Genomic DNA, 17,620 nt, shown 5'->3' with positions numbered 1-17,620 from the left:
TGCCACTGCAGTGCCACTTTGGCCTTCTGCTTATGGTCATTGTCATGTTGACAGATGAATCTTCTTCTGAGCCACAGCAGGTTCACCCTTCGACTCTAATTGAACATTCCCAGTCACAGCACAGGAAAAGCATCCCCATAGCATGATGTTGCTGCCACCACCACCATATTTTATTGTAGGTTTGGTGTTTCTTGAGACCTGGGCACTGTTAGTTTTATGCCACACATACCTCTTTGGTTAAAAAGCTCTGTCTTGGTCTCATCAGACCATTAAACCTTCTCCCACATCATAACTGGGTCTTTCTCATACTTTGTAGCAAATGCCATACCTGCTTTTATGTGGACCTTCTTCAGGAATGGCTTCTTTCTTGCTCTCCCCCCGTAGAGAGCTGTTGAAATTGTGGAGGACCCCCTGCACCTTCACTCCAGTTCCAGCCAAAGAGCATCGCAGACTTCTGAGTTTTAGTGGCCTCTCTGACCCGTCGACGTCTCGCTCTGATGTTTAATTTGGAGGGACGGCCTTCTCTAGTAAGAGTCCTGGTGCTGTGATGAGCCTGCCACTTAATGTCTGATGAGGGACCCAGCAGTGCATGATGGGATATTCAGACTGCAGCCATTTGTGCATTTTAGTGACTTTGATTGTCACATCAGCAGATGCTCCTTCGTCTTCATCTTTCCAGTGATTGTCCAACAAATACTATGCCCCTTACCATGGGGGCTTTGTATATTCAGAGAGACAGACAGGACTCATAAGTAGGACCCCATTATGATTAACTATGACTTTCAAATGACTGTCACCTTTTGTGCTGTTTGTCATTTCATTTGTCATTTGTGTAAACCTGGAGCTTCCAGAGGTTTAAATACATGATATTGCCAAAAGTTTTGGGGACCCCTCCAAATCATTGAATTCCAGTGTTCCAGTCACTTCCATGGCCACAGGTGTGTAACATCGAGCGCCTGTAGTCATGCATCTCTTGGACTAACACAGACAACCTGACTACAACCAACAAGTATTGATAAACTCATAAGAAACTTCAAAAACAGCTATGTTGGGCAGTAATCTTATCCAAAGATCTTCACCGTGTATTGTTTCTTAGCCTTAAAATGAATCTTAGCCTGAAGAGGTCTATTAATTTTTTACATTTAAGATGTCTCACTTAAATTTTATTTGTCCTAAACTCACAGAACTCCAGTTTTTGTATTACATCTCACCTGTGGGGGGGGGCCTGAGTCGCCTCGAAAGCTTGCATATTGTAATCTTTCTAGTTAGCCAATAAAAGGGGTTATTTTGCTTGACTCCAGTCTGCTTTAGTCCACAGCTGGTATTTCAAGGCCCGATCTCGGCCTTTAGTTCATGGCTTTCCTACTGCCACTCGCCCCGTCAAGGATGCAGCACAGCACAAACTGACCCTCACTTTTGGCGACCTCCACTGTGACGCTCTGCTCGTAGCTGTTGTGCTGTGAAGCACCAATCATGCAAGCTGGTGACCCTCAGAAACTTCACTTCTGATTGGCTTGTGACTTTGGCTCTGCCAGATCTTGTCCTGTCAGAGTTTCTTCCAGTTTCCAATTGCCTTTGGATTGTGTAGGACACCACTGGACTCACAGACACCGAATGAAAGGCCTACACTTGTAAGGGTATTAATGCTCTGTTTCATTTTAATTGTTAATTCTTGCTAGAATCACTACACTGTTGTCCAAGTTGTACTTTGGAGGGTGTAGTAACACAGTCTGTGCCAACTCTGCTTCAAGGCAGACACAGGGCTTTTAAGTAATCAACAGGAGTTGGGACACCTGTGCAAATTGTTTGTTTTAACTTTTCAAGGCTTCATTTACTTGAATTGCTGCAACCAGCAGTAGGTTGTAACTCATTAGTTGTTTCCTGAAGTAGGCCCATATCTCTCTATCTATCTATCCTGCCGACTATACTAAAATGTCTTATCTGTATCTATCCTGCCGACTATACTAAAATGTCTATCTGTATCTATCTCTGTCTATCTCTCTGTCTATCCTGCCGACTATACTAAAATGTATATCTGTATCTCTCTATCTATCCTGCCGACTATACTAAAATGTCTATCTGTATTTATCTCTGTCTATCCTGCCGACTATACTAAAATGGCGATCTATCCATCTATAAAATCCAACAACTGTCTGTCTGCCTGCTTTTCATGAGAGAACTACTTCACGGATTTAGATCAGGTTTTTTTTTACTAGAATTTGCTTAAACATTCCATTTACTTGAATTGCTGCAACCAGCAGTAGGTTGTAACTCATTAGTTGTTTCCTGAAGTAGGCCCATATCTCTCTCTTTCTATCTATCTATCTATCTATCTATCCTGCCGACTATACTAAAATGTCTTATCTGTATTTATCCTGCCGACTATACTAAAATGTCTATCTGTATCTATCTCTGTCTATCTCTCTGTCTATCCTGCCGACTATACTAAAATGGCTATCTATCCATCTATAAAATCCAACAACTGTCTGTCTGCCTGCTTTTCATGAGAGAACTACTTCACGGATTTAGATCAGGTTTTTTTTTACTAGAATTTGCTTAAACATTCCAGTTGATTTTGCAACTTCTCTCATCACACTAAGTATCACAGTTCGCTTGTGGTACCCATTTATTCGCGTGAATCTGAGAGAGACGCTGCGGGATGTGGGGAGGGGGGGTGAAGTCCTCCTCACTCACGCGCCAGCCTCTGGGCATATCTTACATCTGTTTAGCTAGTGAACGAGAGGACTGCTTAATGGATTTAGAGCAGGCTTTTTTTTTCTTTTTTTCTAGAAATTTGCTTGAGCATTCTGGTTGATTTTGTGACTTCTGTCTAAGTATCCTAGTTCACTAGCAGTACCGATTTATTCACCTTCTTCACTCACCCGCCTGCCAGTCGCTTTTTCTCTCGCCACGCGTTGTCTGCTCTTAGCTAGCGACACCTGTTTGTTTCAGCAGACATTATCATGTAGAGATTGTTAAGGAGTAACGTTTGACGTTTTTCACAGAGAGATCAGGGCTATGTGTCTTTTAGAGTGTAGCTGCTCATTGGCAGAGATATCACGGCCATGTGCTCTTCTCCCCACGCGGGGGATGCTCTCCTGTCAGAGCTGAACACCATCAGATACAGTGCCAACGTGTGTCATTGGAGTCCGCTTGGCCAGAGATACCTTGCCAACTTTTTCCATTTTTCGCAAAGAGATCACAGCTACATTCTCACCCCTGATAGCAAAACCAAAAATACTGTATATCAAGCAGCCCTCGGATACAAAAGCTATCAATAGAAATTATTCTTAATACACATTATTTATTTTTTTTAATTGATTTTTAAAATTTGTTCCGTTTCAATACTACACGGGCAGAGCCACAAGGGGACAGCAAGTTTTGAATAAATGAGATTAAACGAACAAAACGAGGTGATGTGCTAACAGTATGGTGCAGGTCGTCACAATAGTTTTGGTCTTAAAGGAGCACTCCACCCATAAAACTACATTTTATTTTGTATTTGTTGCTTATCCCATGTGGTGTGTTGTGATGAAGGACACGTATTGCAGTTCTTGATTATCATTTTGGTCTTTCAGGTTGAGTACATGTTGGTGCACGTGGATCACAAAGAGCAAAAAGCACAAGTTTTGCTCAGTGGAGTGGAGGTTTTAGATATTCTGCAAGACAAAGGCGAGAAGACCAATCCCAAGTAAGTTGTATGTTTCAGCAGTTTAAGCAACAAACACTTTTATCCATCTGGTGTGAATTTCAGGGTTGTTTTGGAAAAGTGAAGGGTCTATACAGATTGACAGCAGCCATTAGTTTGTATAGCATGCTTGTGTGGTAGCGCCGCTCTTTAGTGAAGAGACCGGGGTTTGCATCCCGGGCCCTCCCTGTATGGAGTTGGCTTGTTCTCCCTGTGTCTGGATGGGTTTTCTCCTGGCGCTCCGGTCACCTCCACCAGTCCAAAGATGTGCAGGTTAGGTAAATTGGCAAAGCTAAACTAGCCTGTGTGTGTGTGTGCCCTGTGATGGGCTGGCATCCTGTCCAGGGTTTGTTCCTGCCCTGCGCCCTACCCTAGGTCAGATACGCTTTATCAGACACCCGTGACTCTATTAGAGGATTAAGCGGGTTAGAAAATGACTGACTGACCTTTCTGTAACAAACACCCTCCTGTGTCACTTTAGAAGTACAGATACATTGCACAATGGAGTAATGTGGCCAAATACATTCAAGTGGAAATAAAAAGGCAATATAATAATATTTATGGGAGGTTACCACTCCCCAATCTGTTAAATCCTAACCCAGTGGTTCTCAATTTCAGCCCTGGGGGGTTTTGGTTTTATTCCATCCAGTATCTCAATGAGCACATCGTTCTTACTATTGCAGGGCCTACAAATTGTGCTCATCCCCTTGGGAGTTTTCACATTTTATTGTCACACAACATTGAATCCCAGTGGATTTAATTTGGCTTTTTGGACACTGATAGCACCCAGAGAACAGACACGAGAAGATCATGCAAACTCCACATGGGCAGCAACTGAGTTGAGACTCAAGACTTGGTGGTCATCTGGAGGTTTGAGGCTCCCAGGATATCCGTTTTTTTTTTTTTTTTTTAATTGTGCAGCAATTCTTTTATAAAAGACCCCCAAGGGATCAGGCAGTTCTAAGTACAATAGTTGCTTTTCATTTTAAAATGAGATGGGGTTTGCCTTAACGTCTCTGAGAGGACTTTTCATTTGATGCTGTGCCATCCACCAGGCCTTGGGTAAACGTTCACTAAATGAAATGATACTTCACTTTGGTAATTTGCATCTGGGAATTTTATACTAAGTAATTAGGGGAATCGGTGACTTGATTTATAAACTGCTTTTAATACAGTGAGTGCTTATTGTATTTGCTGTTCTCTGAGCTTTTGGTTTTAATTGCTGCTGAGCTGCCTTTAAACAGTCAATTGGGAGAAGCAGATGAAATAAAAGGAATTGTGTAATTAATGTACTAATTCTCGTTGTCTCAACTGGACCACTCTTTTTCCTTTCAGCCATCCCACACTCTGGAGGCCAGAATATGGCATCTATATGATTGAAGGCACTCCAGGGCAGCCTTATGGAGGAGCGATGTCTGACTTTAACACTGTGGAAGCCAACATGAAGAAGCGAAGGAGAGAAGCGTCCTCTGTGCTCAAAGACTCTGAGACTATCATCACTATTACATCATTCCCCAGGTACACATTTTTGCTTTTATCAGTTCAATTTAATTCTCCTTATTTTCATTATACATCTATTATTTCTATATCTAAAATCTAAAATAAATATATATATATATATCCATTTTCTAACCCGCTGAATCCGAATACAGGGTCACGGGGGGTCTGCTGGAGCCAATCCCAGCCAACACAGGGCACAAGGCATATTATATATATATATATATATATATATATATATATATATATATATATATATATATTTATTTATTTATATATTATTTATTTATATATTATTTATTTATTTATATATTATTTATTTATATATATTTTATTTATTTATATATATTTATTTATTTATATATATATATGTATATATATATATATATATGTATATATTTATAGTAAACAAGGCGCTATATAGTGCCCGACCCGGCACAGAATACGCAGAGGCACGTGTTCACACTCAAGGATCTTTTATTTTGTTTCTTCAGCCGTGTAACACGTCTTCCCCGTGCCACACAGCCCAAACACAGTGCCAAGCACAAAACCCAAACACAACCAAACACTTTCCTGCTCCACCACTCCTCCCAGGCAACCTCGTCCTCTTCCTCCCGATTCTGGCCTCGATTGGTGGGAGGCAGGCCCTTTTATACCCCACCCGGAAGTGATCCAGGTGCCTGACCAGCTGGTCTTAATTGCACCTCCGGGTGGGACTGATAAACCGTCCAGTGTGGTGGCTGGGTCTCTGCAGCACCCCCTAGCGGCCACCCCATCTCCCAACCGGGCTGCTGTGGTGGACTCCATGTCCCATGGAGCCACGGGGGAGATTGAGGAGGAATCCACTGCCAGGGAGACTGCCCCCAAGCGCCCGGGAAGGTATTGCAATGTCCATGATGGCTCCCCTGGGATGTATGCGGCAGAGGCATCCCTGCCGGGCTTGCATATTTGCAGCTGGAGATCCACAAAGGCAGAAAAAATGAATCACATATCATAAAGTAGTTTTTATTCCTGAGTTTTCAACCTCTGCCTGGGGTCTTCATCAGAGGATAATGCTTAGACTTACAAGAATCAAAGGCAATATATAGCAAACAATTACTTGGCGTTGGGGGCTGGGGAGGTGGCTAAGTCAGTGTGATCAGGAGGGGGGGTATCGGGTGTAAAGTTTTATTTATTACAAACATGTTCTTCATATATTTGCATATGCTGGATTTATGTCCAAGTGTCAGTTAATGGCGTTCTCATTTGATAGCCAAGATTCGGCCAGCTCTCTGGCACTTTTAGTACTGGCTTTAACTTGGAATATTTGGAGAATGCCACCGAGTTGGCATTACAACGCTTGAAAGATGTATCCATCACCGAGGATGAGATAATTGTCTTGTTTTATGTTGTGTTGCTATATTCATCTGGCCACAGAAACGCTATTAATGAGACTAGAAAGTGACCCCACCATAGAGACAAGAACCAAACTGTCCATTGAAGACATAATGCACCTGATATCACTTTGCCAAAAAACTCACTTTCATTTCAATGGCAAATACTACATTCAAAGAGAAGGCATGCCAATGGGATTGCCGTTATCAGGACTGATAGCGGACCTGGTAATGCAGCGATTTGAAAACACGGTTCTATCCCAGTTCACACTCAAAATTTGGATACGCTACGTAGACGACACATTCGTCATACTAAAAAATGATCAGCTGAATGAATTCTACAACCACGTCAACACAATATTCCCTGCAATCCAATTTACTATGGAAAAAGAAATGAACCGACACATCAGCTTCCTGGACGTCAACATTGAAAGAAATAATGACGCCACCCTGACCACAAGTGTTTACCATAAAGAATGCTACGCAGTCAGACATTACACTTTGCCAGCAACCACCCGGTATCTCCTAAATGGAGCTGTGTTAAAACTCTTCAGAAGAGTCCACACCCATTGTAATACAAAGGAAACAAAAATGAATGAAAGACGCTTTCACTTCCGCCTTTTCACTTCAAACGGATACTCAAAAACATTCATTAATCGAAGCTTACACAGAAGATGGCAAAAAACTCAGTCAACAATCGACTTGAATCAGGACCCCCACCCCACCTGGCACTCACTCCCTTATCACCACAAGCTGTCTGAAGGTGCAGCACTCATCCTGGCCAAGTCAGGCATCAGAGTAGCACAGAAACCCATGAACAATCTGCGCACGGTCCTCTTTAATGCTAAAAACAAGAAATCGACAGCAGAAACACAAAACACAGTTAATAGTATTCCGTGCAGTTCTTATCCAGCGGTATGCATGGGACAAACTTCAAAAAGAATCACAACACGTATACAGGAACATCTCAACGCCATCAGAAGAAAGGACTCACGATCACTGATCTATACGCATACTAAATCAACAGGACATACATTTAACTGGGACAGCGTACAAGTAAGGTTTAAGGCCAGTACTAAAAGTGCCAGAGAGCTGGCCGAGTCTTGGCTATCAAATGAGAACGGCATCAACAGACACTTGGACATAAATCCAGCAAATGCAAATTTAAGAAGAACATGTTCGTAATAAACAAAACTTTACACCCAATTACCCGATCACACTGACTTAGCCCCGTAACACACACGTAGTTTTTTGCTATATATTCCCTTTGATTCTTGTAAGCCTAAGCATTATCCTCTGATGAAGGCCCCTAGCAGGGGTTGAAAGCTCAGGAATAAAAACTGCTTTATGATCCGTGATTCATTTTTTTTTCTCCCTTTTTCTCCCTACTGTATATATGTATTTATTTATATCTATTTTGAAAGTTCAGCCTCTACACAGACAGACACGGACACAGTGTTCCAAAAAACACACTCTTTACTTTATAAAGTCCAACACACAACACAGTGCCCCTGCACCAAACAATTTTTTGTTAGTCCCTTTCTCTCCTCTCCAGACTTCTCTTTCTGCCATTTCCACCTCTCCTCTTGGCTCAGCTTTCACTCTTTCGAGAGAGGCAGCCTCTTTTATAATCACTCAGACGTGCTCCAGGCGCTCTCCAATGAATTTTTGACTGCACTTCCTGGTGTGGCGGAAGTTTTGCATGAACACCCAGAAGCACTCCGGGTGTCCCTGGAATTCCTTCCCTCCAGCACCTCTGGGTGTGGCAGAAGTGCTGGCCTCCAGGGTTCCACAACTGTCCGGGGACCTCTGGCAGTGGGCCTCCTGTGGTCCAGGGTGGGCATTGTCCCTCTCCCGGTCCTTCCAGGCATGGGTCCTGGCCTTTCGCCTATCTATCTATCTATCTATCTATCTATCTATCTATCTATCTATCTATCTATCTATCTATCTATCTATCTATCTATCTATCTATCTATCTATCTATCTAGATTTTATGTGAAGTATATATATATATATATATATATATATATATATATATATATATATATATATATAAATAAAATTTGGTATCATTCTTTTCAGAATTGATCAAACTTTAATGTGATGTTATTAGATTTTCAGATTCTTATTCCATTTTTAAATTATAAAGTAAACTAGAAAAATACCCGCGCTTCGCAGCAGAGAAGTAGTGTGTTAAAGAAGTTATGAAAAAGAAGAGGAAACATTTTTAAAAAATTTAACGTAACATGATTGTCAATGTAATTGTTTTGTCACTGTTATGAGTGTTGCTGTCATATATATACAGTATATATATATATATATATATATATATATATATATATATATATATATATATATATATACATACACACACAGACATATAAACATATATACATATACACATCTACACATACAGTATATACATATACAGTATATACATATCCACATATATATATTGTATATAGCAAAATCCCTGCACTTCGCAGCGCCGAAGAACTGCTTTTAAATTTTTATTAAGAAGAAAAGAAAACCTTTTTAAACTGAGGTAAGATATCCCAATAACTATCTGTTAAGGATCTCGTTGTATACCACATTGTCAGTTCAGCACTCCGGTTGTAATTTGACCAAACTGTCCACTGTGATTACTTTTGAGAATGTAACGTATAGTTTTGTCCAGGAGAAAAGCAAGGTTGCCTCAAATCAATGGCAACCTTTTGTAGGGTCTGTCCCTGAGACTTATTAATTGTCATCGCGAAGCAGAGCCTTACTGGAAATTGGAGGCATTTGAATTGAAATGGGAGATCAGAGGGTGTAACGGTGATGTGAGGAATACATTCAGAGTGTGGCGCTCTGCTGTTTTTTTGTGTAGCTGCCTTCACACAGCTTCTCCGCTGCTTTATAAACGAATACCATATAAGGCCGTCGTTTCTCCTTGCTTCGTGGTTCTGTACTGTTTTATTGTTCATTTATTACGATTGTTATAGTTATTGTGTAGCTATTCGAGACTTACTTTACTTTTCAGGTACCCATTTCCTTTATTTAATCTGCTTTGTATGCTTATTTTTGTTCGTTTATTACGATTATAGATATTTATTGATTCCCTTCTTTAGCTGACTGCCTACTCACATAAGGCGCTCCGCTGGTTTTTTGTGAAGCAGCCTTTACACAGCTTCTCTGCTGTTTTATAAACGAACAACATATAAAGCCATCCTTTTTCCTTGCTTTGCCAAGGAAGCTGCCTTTTTATTTAATCCACGGGTTCTCCTCTGTTTTATTGTTTGTTTATTACGATTATTATAGTTCTCTTTATATATCACGTTGTCAGTTCAGCACTCTGATTGTAATATGACGAAGCTGCGCAAGCTCACTCTTGAAAATGCAACATATAGTTTTGTCCAGGAGAAAAGCAATCTTGCCTGAAATCAATGGCATCCTTTTGTTAGGGTCTGTCCCTGAGACTTATTAATTGTCATCGCGAAGCAAAGCCTTACTGGAAATTGGAGGTATCTGAATTGAAATGGGAGATCAGAGGGTGTAAAGAGGATGCGAGGAATACATTGAGTGTGGAGAAACTCCAGAGACAGCGTGTGTATTAACTTGTGGATTTTTCTGTGAGTATTTGGTGGCAGCGTGACGAAGTTGGTGGAGCATTTTCCTTTCCTACCTTGTCAATTGTGTAATGCGTTTTTTGAACAGGTTTGATGCATGGAAGTGATCACTCGTACTGCGTTCAGTCAGTTCACGTGAGCTGCTCTCTTGTGTGATGTTGCGATGTCCACGGCTTTATTTAATGTTAGCTAAGACCCGGCACTTAAAAGTTTCTCGCTACAGCAATTTTAACTCTGTTACAAAGTGATCCAAAGTCTCGTTTATACCTCGTGTCTTCTTATTAAACTTGTATCTCGCGAATAAAGTATTCAGCGTTTTTCTTCAGCGCTCTTTGGGAGCTCTTCCTTCTTTTCTACGTACTGCGTTCACAGTCAGTTCACGTGATTACGTGGGAGACGTGATGATGTTACACGCAGCTCCGCCCCCCACGGCCATCGAGCTCAACTCCATTACAGTATATGGAGAAAAATACCTTCCTGTTATGACCATTACGCGTAGAAATTCGAAATGAAACCTGTCCAACTTTTATAAGTAAGCTGTAAGGAATGAACCTGCTAAATTTCAGCCTTCTACCTACACTGGAAGTTGGAGAATTAGTGATGAGTCAGTCAGTGAGGGCTTTGCCTTTTATTAGAATAGATTATCAAGAAAGTTGTGGTTTTTATTTTTGAACGAGTAAACTTTCTTTCACAGGAACAAACTATTAAAAAAATCTGATCTATTCATAACACCAATGTTTGTATTTAGGTGATTTACTTAGCTGAAGGTCGAGTTACGATAACCCATTGCATACCACTTTAGTTTTCACATGATTTTTCCTGTCATTTTTAAAAAAAAAAATTATATTGATAAGAATGTCAGTTAAAATGAATGGATCGTTAATCTCTTATAAATACTCATTGAGCATAATGGACCTCAATTTAACAGGAATACTCCAGTTGGTAAGAGAGTAAATACATTATTCTCATTTCATGATTTTTACTCCGTTAAATAATAATAATTAATTTTTCTTTTACATATTTATAGATTTTTTTTGACTCCAATAAATAATAATTTCTCTATTGTACATTTACAGATTTTACTAATATTCTCGCTCCTACTGGGGGTTTGGGTGCTGAAGGCGCCAGGAGGGCTTGCCCCCCTAATTACTATAATAATAATAATTCTTTACATTAATATAATTTTCCCACAACTCAAAAGTGCCACTTCAGCATTCACTATGTGTAGCATTCACCTATGTGATGCAACAGCAGCCATTTTTATGTCCGTGCACACATTAGCTGTTAGGTGAAGCAGTGAGAGAGGGAGAGAGCACCAATTAGGGATGGGGGACGATTAGTGGGCCAGGATGACTAGACCGTGGTGGGCAATATACAAACATGTACTTGCCCTTGACATGCACTGGCAGTACTGTAGATAGAACGGTGGCATAGTGCAGCTGGACAGATCTCTAATCATAGCAGTGGTTAAATACAGTAGCAATGAATGTTAATAAATATGCAGCAGTATGAAATTAGGAAAAATATGTACTGTATATGCTGTCATTTAAGTTCTCCTGCGGATAAGTCAGGACTTGATTTTAACGTATAATTTCTGGTATTTTATAATGTCGGTTTTACAAGTCGAATGCGGAAAATTCACGCTATTGGTCCAAGAGATTACGATATAATTCTTAATAATTCTTTGCATTTATATAACGCTTTCGATATGCCATTCGTATTAAAATGTTTACAGTTTCCCATTAGAAAAGCTTTTGCTGTGACAATTAACAAATCACAGGGACAAGCTTTCAAAAAAGTCGGTTTATTAGAGAGAAAGAAATGGAATTCACTCGCGGGCAGTTATACATTGCGTTGTCACGATGTAACTCCAAACACGGAATTAAAATTCAATGCAATCGTGAAGAAAAGTTAATTCCAAATATTGTTTATACAAAATTTTTAAAGTAAAAGTGAAAATAATGCATATGTAACAATTCCCATGGAAATAACATTCTCTTTAAATTGTCCATCCATCCATCTATTATCCAACCCGTTATATCCTAACTACAGGGTCACGGGGGGGTCTGCTGGAGCCAATCCCAGCCAACACCGGGCGCAAGGCAGGAAACAAACCCCGGGCAGGGCGCCAGCCCACCGCAGTCTTTAAATTGTATATCCAGTAAATCGAACCCGGGGTCTGGCGAGCGAAACGAGTAGGGGGCGGAGCCCCTAGTAATCCATTTGCCGGATGACCCAGTCATGCGCCCACAACGCACACACTCTTACTTAAACTCCTCCAGGGAGAGTTGTGATTGTTTCACCCTTCGTCCGTTTAGTAATTATAAAGAGCCACTTGCTCTTGGGGCCCATCAGTTGCTTCAAAAATGGTTTGGTCACTTTGCCCAGATCTGTGCCCAACTGGTATTATCAATTTGAGTTCAGACATCCTCAGGGTTTTCCTCTCATACCCATTCTTTGATCACCACAACACTCTTTGTAACCGTATAACTCCATTTAACGGCGTAGGCCTCCTTCTCGGATCAGGCTATGAATTTTAAAAAATAAAACACATAAAACCACAAAAGTAGTCTGCTGTTAATTGCTACATAAACTAATCCGCTGTGATAAGCCGGGCATTTTTCTTTGTTCTTGTGCCAAACAAAGCTTTCAGTAGTGTCAGTGAACAAAGAAGCTTAACAAGTTGTGTTTGTCAAAATTAGCTACAAGTCTTCAAAGCCATCATGATGTCCGCTTTTCTCTCCGTCCCTCCAAGGAGGTTCAAATTGTGATACACAAGACGTCCTTAGCCTGATGAACTTTTCACATTTCCAGAGGTTTCATCTTCAATATCTCAATGGGAAGTCCAGCCGGCTTGTGCAGTAGTTGTGCTCCATGCAGGAGAGTGTTGGTACCGACTGACTGACACTCACCTTCAGCGTTCAAACGCCAGCAGGAGTCTCGCCTCACGTTCTAAATAATTTCTTGGAACTGTGGGAAGAGTTGATGTTGTTTTTTTTTTGTTTTAAACCCTGAGGACATCTTGAATTAAAGGCTTCGTCCCTGGAGAGTTACTCCCTAGTTGTTATGAAAGAGGTACAATGGGTGTGAGGGAGGACTCTGCAGTGTCTTAAAAGTTCACATAACATAAATGATTTATGATACCGTCAATATGAGGGATTATGGGAATATGAAGAATAGCTTGTTGATTATGAATAATAAGCTGCTCTGCCCATGTATTGTGGAAGGCGTCTACACACTGCTGGGGGCGCTTATAATTAAATCAGTTTAAATCACCCACAGTGTTTGCTGGCATTCCATCATGCAAATGAGCAGCTTTAGGCGACCATTTAAATAAGGGCCAAACCTGCCAATTCACAAAGAGAGGGAGATTGATCTGCTATAAAGAGTGAGAAACCACGAGCACCACGACACTACGAGTATACAGAACCTGCGCCCTTCCCATTTAAACTTTGTGTGGGACGCACTGATGAGGCTGCCCTCCATCCACCTACAGGGCGCTATTACTAAACGAGCATACGTGTGCTGCAGACACGTTAAGGGTGGTGCCGAACCCTAATACGGCATTTGGCAAAGCACAAGTAGAATCCCCAGGTCTGTCACTCAATAAAAGTCAAGGCCAGCATTGTATTTTGATATCAGGTATCTACTTGATGGTTATACTGGTATTTTTAAGCTGTTCTTACTTTTAGTTTTTATGTATTCTATTACAGATGAAGGCATACTGTTGTTCACTTAAGTTATAGAAGTTTATTTGTCTCCGGGCGACATTTGGCTTTTTACAGAAGCTCTTTAAATAAATGCATAAACACCTTTTGTGTGTGTGTGTGTGTGTGTGTGTATACAGTGGTGTGAAAAACTATTTGCCCCCTTCCTGATTTCTTATTCTTTCGCATGTTTGTCACACAAAATGTTTCTGATCATCAAACACATTTAACCATTAGTCAAATATAACACAAGTAAACACAAAATGCAGTTTTTAAATGATGGTTTTTATTATTTAGGGAGAAAAAATAAATCCAAACCTACATTAGTTAACATAGAAAAGGAGTAAGGTCCGATGGCCAGGGTGGACAGAAAAAACAGAAAAATAACTCTAGACGGCTGGAGAAAAAAATAAAATCTGCAGGGGTTCCAGGCCACGGGACCACCCAGTCCCCTCTGGGCATTTTACCTGACATAAATGAAACAGTCCTCTTTGTAGTTTGGGTTTTCAGAGAGTCACTTGATGTTGATGGTCATACAGACTTATGGCTTTTAATCTATCCATCATTGTTGGTAATATGGGCTGGAGACGGTGGCACAGGAGACACAGCTGGAGGTGGCATAGTTAAAGATATTAAGATTTGTATTGGGTGTGATAAGGATGGACAGGATTAGAAATGAGGACATTAGAGGGTCCGCTCAAGTTGGATGGTTGGGAGACAAAGTCAGAGAGGCGAGATGCCGTTGGTTTGGACATGTGAGGAGGAGAGATGAAGAGTATAATGAGAGAAGGGAGAAGGATGCTAAGGATAGAGCTGCCAGGTCGGAGGAGAAGAGGAAGGCCTAAAAAAAGGTTTGTGGATGTGGTGAGGGAGGACATGAAGGTGGTGGGGGTGACAGAGTATATATATATATATATACACACCTCGATAACAGAAGCTTGTTTTGGACACTGTCTCCCCCAGAATGCTAGAGGGCAGCCAGCGACCACCCCAATTGGTTTACTGCAGGGTCATGGGTTTGGCACACAGATGTTCAAGCCTGCTGGGGCATGTGGCCACTACCACAGGGTGCCTGGACATTTGCTGAGCCCCTGCTTGCTAAACGATTCATTGGCTGAGAGTCCTCAGTGTTCGTGTGTCAGAGAGGGGATGTGCAGCATTGGTATTGAGTATCATAGAATTCTACTGGTATTGATATAAATCAAAACTGGTTTACAACTCTGGCGACAAGCACCTTGAGCCATGGGAAAGGCACTATATACCTGTACATGTATTGTTATCTATTAACATTCTAATAATGTTAATTAGTATTCTAATAATACTATTAACAACATTTAATTCTATAACACATTATTATTAGATGAAGAACGTAGCTCAAAGTGCTTTCCAAGATTTACCAGGCGTCAGGTGTCCATTAGACACGTTCCGTTTATGGACCTGCTCTCTCCAAATCTGAACGACTTTTTAAATATATATAAACCTGTGGCAACTGTGACCTCATCCTGCTGCCACCTACAGGCCTGTTGGTGACAGTAGCAGCCCTCTGTTATCCAACCTGGAGGTTTTTATGTTTTCGTGATGGTTCTATGTATTTATTGATTTCTTTTTTTGCCACTTCTGTAAAATTTTAATTTCCCCTTGGGCATAATTTAAAGTATAATCTAATCTAAGATGTCTGGGAAATAGCTCCAAGGAAAGTAAAACCAATTAAATTAGGTGGTAATAAAAATGAATAAGTAACAATAAATAAGTCCAGTGGCAGCAAATGCGCCTTGCTGGACATCCTGCGGGTCACTGTGTGACGTTTAGCTCTCTTTCCTCGTGTATTGGCTGCAGTATTTTAGGAGTTTACGGCTGATGTTAATGGACTGTAATCATGTTTATACATCTGTCTTACTGCTGGTGTGTAATTTTCTTTCTAGTAAACACACAGTAGTACATTACAAGCTTTAATTGCACTGCTTACGTGATGGACACAAAGGGCTTGTTGCTGTGCTCTTGAGATTAACTGTTTTATTCTGTTTTAAGTTCTTACACTTCCGTGATGTGCTCTGTTTATTTCTCATTCCATTTTGTAAAGGCCTCTTCCTCTTTTAATCGGCCGCACGGTGCCCGTCTCTGCACCCTGTGCGCGGTGCGCCTCCTAGTGGTGTCCACTGATCTCTTCCTGTCGGCCCTCCATCGTCCCACTGCACATCTCGATCACCGCCAACCCCTGCCAGTCACAGTGTCTTTGTTTCTAATAAAGCTTTAACATTCCATACATCCTTTTTGGCTTCAAGTTATGAAATATATAATAAAAATCTACCAAATAAAAAGCAGTCTACAATTATGTGCTACCTAAACGTTTGGCTCTAAAAGACTTTAGTTTTTTTCTGGCTCTCGTTTCAAACAAAGTTGTCGGTAAGCACGCAGAACAAAAGAGCCTGAAATGTTTTGTGTTTACAGCCATTTGAAAAGTTATTTACAGTGCGATGCTTCAAAGCTCCTACTGCAGTATCTTCTTCCTTCCTCTCCCTCCTTTAAGGATTTCAATGCATTGAATTTTCAGCCACCGAAAATATGTGAGCAAAACTGCAGAAAACGCCCCGTTTGATATTTGACCAAATGAACCAGAATGACAAATTTTTTTTTTTTGGCTGGGTATGTGATGCTGCTTCTGTTGATCTGCTCAGCCGGGTAAGGATTTCGCTTTCAAAGGGCAATTTCTATAGGGAATGAGCCAAATGTCGCACTGCATTGCATTATGGGGTGTGGACTCCACCATCTTTAGAAGATTTTATTGGTTAGTTTACAGAAAGGAGTGGCAGGAGTTGTGACCTCCTGTGAGGAATTCTACTAATGGACAAGAGAAGGGAGGAGGAAGAGGGACAGCGGCAGGACGAACTGAATTGGCACACAAAGCAACGCAGCTTAAGTAAGTGGAGTCAAAGACTCGGCACAGCTTGGCAGCCACGGATTGGATGACACATCTCGACTGGCTACCTCCGCTTGTATGCAGTATGGACAGCGACACTGAAGTGCAGGTTCAGAAGGACAGGATTCCAGCAAAGGCGTCTTTAAAGTTCAGCGTTTTTGCTTAAGATTCATGAAGTATTATTTATCTTAGCAAAAAAAATGCAAGGATTTTGTACGTTCTGGGCATAAGAATTGATAACACGTTTGGATTACGTAACATTAGTTATAGGAGATTTTTCTTTTTACCATGACCATTTTTCACATCATTTGCTGTTTTCTTGCTGTTGTACCACCGAGTTGTGTTCAGTTTGAAAGTTTTGATTTGTTATTTCTCCATTAAAACATCCGATACATTATTCTTGGCCACCACTACAAATTATGGTGGGTAAGTAAAATAAAAAAAATATATAATTTCTGTGTGGAGTATTGTGAGAGTGTGGTCATCCTAGGTAAGCTTTGGGTGCAGCTGCCCTCTTACTGTCTGCTGGTTTAAGAGGAGGAGGTGGTTAGGAGCAGGTGCTGATACAGTATGTTGCCGCACCCATCACACGAAAAACCACCTTAGGATCCCAGATTAGGACCCGAGTGCTGCCATGCGATGGGTGACATCTCAGCACCCAAGCTAGTTCAGATGGAGTGGAACAGACTGAGGTTAAGGGATTGTTTATTATTTAGTTGCTGGGTACGACGCACCACACGACTGTCATACAACACATCACCATCATACCACACAACTGTCGCACACCACACGGCTGTCGCACCACACGGCTGTCACACCACATGACCGTC

General features: G+C 41.0%; 1 protein-coding gene across 1 annotated transcript in view; it reads left to right on the top strand.

Annotated features, from left to right (window-relative positions):
- gclc (glutamate-cysteine ligase, catalytic subunit) overlaps nt 1-17,620 on the top strand; it is an 80,499-nt gene that overhangs the window by 13,423 nt on the left and 49,456 nt on the right. Inside the window, exons 2-3 of the mRNA XM_039737813.1 lie at nt 3,579-3,691; nt 5,024-5,206. Of these exons, the coding sequence (XP_039593747.1) occupies nt 3,579-3,691; nt 5,024-5,206 (296 nt within the window). The remainder of the gene's footprint in view (nt 1-3,578; nt 3,692-5,023; nt 5,207-17,620) is intronic.

Source organism: Polypterus senegalus, chromosome 16, assembly GCF_016835505.1.
Source record: "Polypterus senegalus isolate Bchr_013 chromosome 16, ASM1683550v1, whole genome shotgun sequence".
In the NCBI taxonomy this organism is placed as follows: Eukaryota; Metazoa; Chordata; class Cladistia; order Polypteriformes; family Polypteridae; genus Polypterus; species Polypterus senegalus.
This window is presented reverse-complemented; position numbering and strand designations above follow the sequence as displayed.